The sequence below is a fragment of the Paroedura picta genome, chromosome 5 (genome assembly GCF_049243985.1).
Source record: "Paroedura picta isolate Pp20150507F chromosome 5, Ppicta_v3.0, whole genome shotgun sequence".
Taxonomy (NCBI): domain Eukaryota; kingdom Metazoa; phylum Chordata; class Lepidosauria; order Squamata; family Gekkonidae; genus Paroedura; species Paroedura picta.
This window is the reverse complement of record NC_135373.1, coordinates 28,876,105-28,879,828: the sequence shown is the minus strand read 5'-3', so window position 1 is coordinate 28,879,828 and position 3,724 is coordinate 28,876,105. Positions and strand designations below refer to the sequence as shown.

Genomic DNA, 3,724 nt, shown 5'->3' with positions numbered 1-3,724 from the left:
CCCCCAGCAATCCATGCCTAGCTAAATTCTTATTTCACTGTACTCGTCTTGCTTGAAAACAAAAACAGACACTTAAAAGATGGAAAATATAAGCAATAGTGGCGTTTGTACACGGATGAAGAGGGAAGACGACAGAAAGTGAAGAGTGAGAGGAACAATCTCGATAGGGGCTAGTGAAGTGGGAAAAGGGAGGAAATCTGAATGCTTTTGAATTACCTTTGCCTTCGAAGTGAAGCAGGGGGGGTGAGGGAGACCCACCACAAAACCACTCTCAGAAAACCCAGGAAAACAGTAAAGCAAGCTGAGCACCGAAGGCAGGAAAATCAATGCAGAATGGAAAAGAAAACCCGGTGGCCAAGCACAGCGGAAGTGCAAGAAAACGCTCTTTTCATCAAAGGCCTTATCGCTCTCAGCGTACAGAGTGTGACTCACAAGGTTGTTGTCATGGTAAAACAGGGGAGGGAGAACATTTATACTTTGGCCTGTGGCTCCTTGGAGGAAGAGTGGGATTAAAAGGAAAGAAAAAACAGAGTTTATGAGAGACCTCTGAAGCCGACTCTTATTATGAGCCAGGCCAGCTGTCTATGAAGGTCAGGACTATCTACTTTGAGTGGCAGCGACTTTTCAGGGCCTCTCATGTCACCCTTTCCCTGTTCCTTTTAGCTGGAGATGCCAGGGATGGAAGCTGGGACTTTCTGCATGCAAAGCAAACCCTCTACCACGGACCCAAAACCCATCCTCTTGCTGAGATGTGCCCCAAAGTACTGCTACCGAGACACGGCCAATTTTGATGCAATTCCGAAGACCCAGACTAATTCAAAACATAGTCAATATTTTTTTATTAGCCAGCAACCCGTGTGCTGTGATTGGTCCGTGGTGCATCATGTGCCTAGACCACAGTGGCTCCTGGTTTCTTCCTGCAGGATTGTATTATGCTGAGGAACATCAGGAAAACCAGGAACATGGACATCCCCACCACGAGGGCCTCAATGACAGAGTAGGTGCTGGTCAGCCCTCCAGGAGGTGGGAAGGTGCTGAGGGCCGTGACCAGAAATTTGCCCACCAGATCCCCGTTGACGTAACACTTGTAGAAAGTGCTCTGCGTGTGGTTCTGGAGGGAGAGGTGAAGGATCCCACCCCCGGTTGCCTCATCCAGGCTGAGGGAGCTGGTGTTCTGCTGGAGAAGTTGGAGGCGCGTCAAGGCTGTGGAACCCTCCTGCCAATAAACGGGGCTGAGGAGAAAGGAGATAACGTGTTGAACGCTGATGGAATCCACACAGCATTTCAGAGGAAAGATATAGAATCATACAATAATAGAGTTGGAAAGGACCTCATGGGTCATCTAGTCCAACCTCCTGCACTATGCAGGACACTCACATCCCAATCGGTCATCTACTGTAACCTGCTACGCCTTTGCCTTCACAGAATCAACCTCTCCATCAGACGGCTATCCAGCCTCTGTTTAAAAATCTCCAAAGATGGAGAACCCACCACCTCCCGAGGAAGCCTGTTCCACTGAGAAACTGCTCTAACTGTCAGGAACTTCTTCCGGATGTTTAGATGGAATTTCTTTTGAATTAATTTCATCCCATTCATTCTGGTCTGTCCCTCGGGGGCAAGAGAGAACAATTCTGCTCCATATAAAGCTGTCACCACCCAGGACGGTATACCTGGGGTTCCATAACATACCAGGGTTGGATTTTGTCACTCTGCATGCAAGAGGATCTGGGAGAGAAAGGGTTAAGAGAATTCTACCTCAGATAGACTTGGCAGTTGGCCCCACCTTCTCATGGGTTACAGCAGGGAGTGGCCAGATTGTGGCTCTTCAGAGGTCCATGGACTACAACTCCCATGAGCCCCTGCTAGCAGGGGCTCATGGGAATTGTAGTCCATGGACCTCTGGAGAGCCACAGTCTCCCCCCCCCCCCCGAGTTAGAGACCGAGACTCTTTGGCCACTGTTTGCCTTCTCTTTCAAGTTATATTGGACCTCCCCGCCCCTCCCTCTTACTTGGGGACAGAGCTGTAGGAAGTTAACCTTTCTGAAGGTAATCTGTTCACATTAATTTAAATGTCCCCACATGGAACATATCACAGAGAATGAGCTTATATTTTTGTAAATAAAATTTCTTTCTCGTGTTACCACTGGAGTTAGGCAGATTTGTCATTTGTTTGAACAGCATTTTCCTCTTCAACTGGGAAACGTGGGGGACTGGGGGACACTGCGTCACACTTCGGGGCTTTTTTACCTGTCACCCACTCTTACGACTGATCTCCGGACTACAGGGACCAGTTGCCCTGGAGAAAATGGACGCTGCGGAGGGTGGATCCTACCCTACCCTGTTGAGGCTTCTCCCCTCCCTTTCACAAACCCCAACTTCCCAGGCTCCACCCCTAAAGTCTCCAGGTATGTCCCAACTCCGAGCTGTTAACCCTCAGCCTGGCTTATCCAGACACATTATATTTGTTAAAACATCCAGGAGGTGCGTTGTACCAACAGAGCAATATCCAAAGACGCGGGGATCCTGCCCAGGGCAGGTTTTCTAGACAAGCAAAATGAGGAGCGCTGATACCCTACTGGCATCCAGTTCTTTGGGTGGAATGGTGCCACCTCAGTGGCCAAGGCTGCTGGGGGTTGGCACACAGGAGCTTGGCTTGGCTTGAGAGTTGTGTTGGCCTGCATGTTGGGTGTCCTTCATTTTTTAGTAACAGAATACCTAGAACTGCCGTTATCTCAGTGCCCCTGCTCAGGCACCATGGCTGAAAGGATGACCTGGGGCTCACCATCCACACCAAGGAGGCGGGGTAGACTTCCTTGCCCGAGATCCGTACCTGTAGATGGAAGAGGTTGGGCAGCGCAAGTTGGTAGTGTCCTGGAAAGTGGGGTGGTACGTGGTGTAGACGAGCAGCGGCACAGTGTTGGGCTCCCCCTTGGCAAGGGGGTAGGACTCATTGCAGGCGACCTGGCAGGCTTTCACTCGTAGCTCTGGCCCCCGTTTGGGCAGTGCCGGGTGTTCCCTGCGGGCCATTCCGCACGGCAGCGGCTGTCCCGCCTGCTGCCCCTTCTCAGCGGTCACTTGGGCATAACAAAACCCGACCCGTTTCCTTTCTCCGGGCTGGCCACACCGATCGCAAGGCTGCCAGGGATCCCAGGAGGTAAACAGCTTGGCCCAGACCCCATTTCCTAGATCAGCAGTGGTGTTGCCCAGGGTAGTCTCCCCAAGGCTGGCATGAGAGACGTGGATGCTGTCGGCGTCCTGGAAATCTACTTGGTAATAGGCCAGTGTGGCATCCCCTGAGTGGCAGGTGTACAAGCCGGAATCCCACACGCTGGGGCTTGAGATAAAGAGGTTGCCGGCAAAGATCCGGAACTTCAGTAGCAACCTTCGAAAATTGATGTGGCTGACCGCGGGCCAAGATCTGCTCCCGGGACGTAGAAACGTGACGGATCGTTCGTCGGACTGGGCCGGATCAAGGTACTGCCAGGAGACGAGGTTTCTGAACAAGCCTCGAGGGCAACGTAGGATCACCGGGTTGTCCGAGATGAAGGCTAGCGTGCAGACATGGCCGGGGACACAAGGCGGGCCTAGGGAGTGGCCCTCGAATAGGATACCTTCGGCAACGGCCAAGGTCAGGCTGAAGAAGAGACCCACAATAGCTGGCCGAGAGGTCATGGCCAGCTGGGCCCTGACACACGACGGAGGACTAGACAAGACAGCCCAGCTG

The 3,724-nt window shown here is 52.2% G+C and overlaps 1 protein-coding gene across 1 annotated transcript; it reads right to left on the bottom strand.

The window, feature by feature from the left end:
• Positions 1–822: 822 nt before the first annotated feature.
• FAM187B (family with sequence similarity 187 member B) lies at positions 823–3,724 on the bottom strand. Its single transcript, XM_077336943.1, has 2 exons — positions 2,831–3,724; positions 823–1,232 (listed from the first exon to the last, which is right to left on the bottom strand). The coding sequence occupies exons 1-2, from the start codon at positions 3,670–3,672 to the stop codon at positions 890–892; spliced, it is 1,185 nt and encodes a 394-aa protein (XP_077193058.1). The 5' UTR covers positions 3,673–3,724; the 3' UTR covers positions 823–889.

Bases quoted from the DNA above. Each gene is read 5' to 3' on its own strand.
- FAM187B (XM_077336943.1), bottom strand. From the start codon at position 3,672: ATGACCTCTCGGCCAGCTATTGTGGGTCTCTTCTTCAGCCTGACCTTG. The intron at 1,233-2,830 runs GTACGGATCTCG...CTTTCTCCTCAG, and splicing joins CCAACCTCTTCCATCTACAG to CCCCGTTTATTGGCAGGAGG.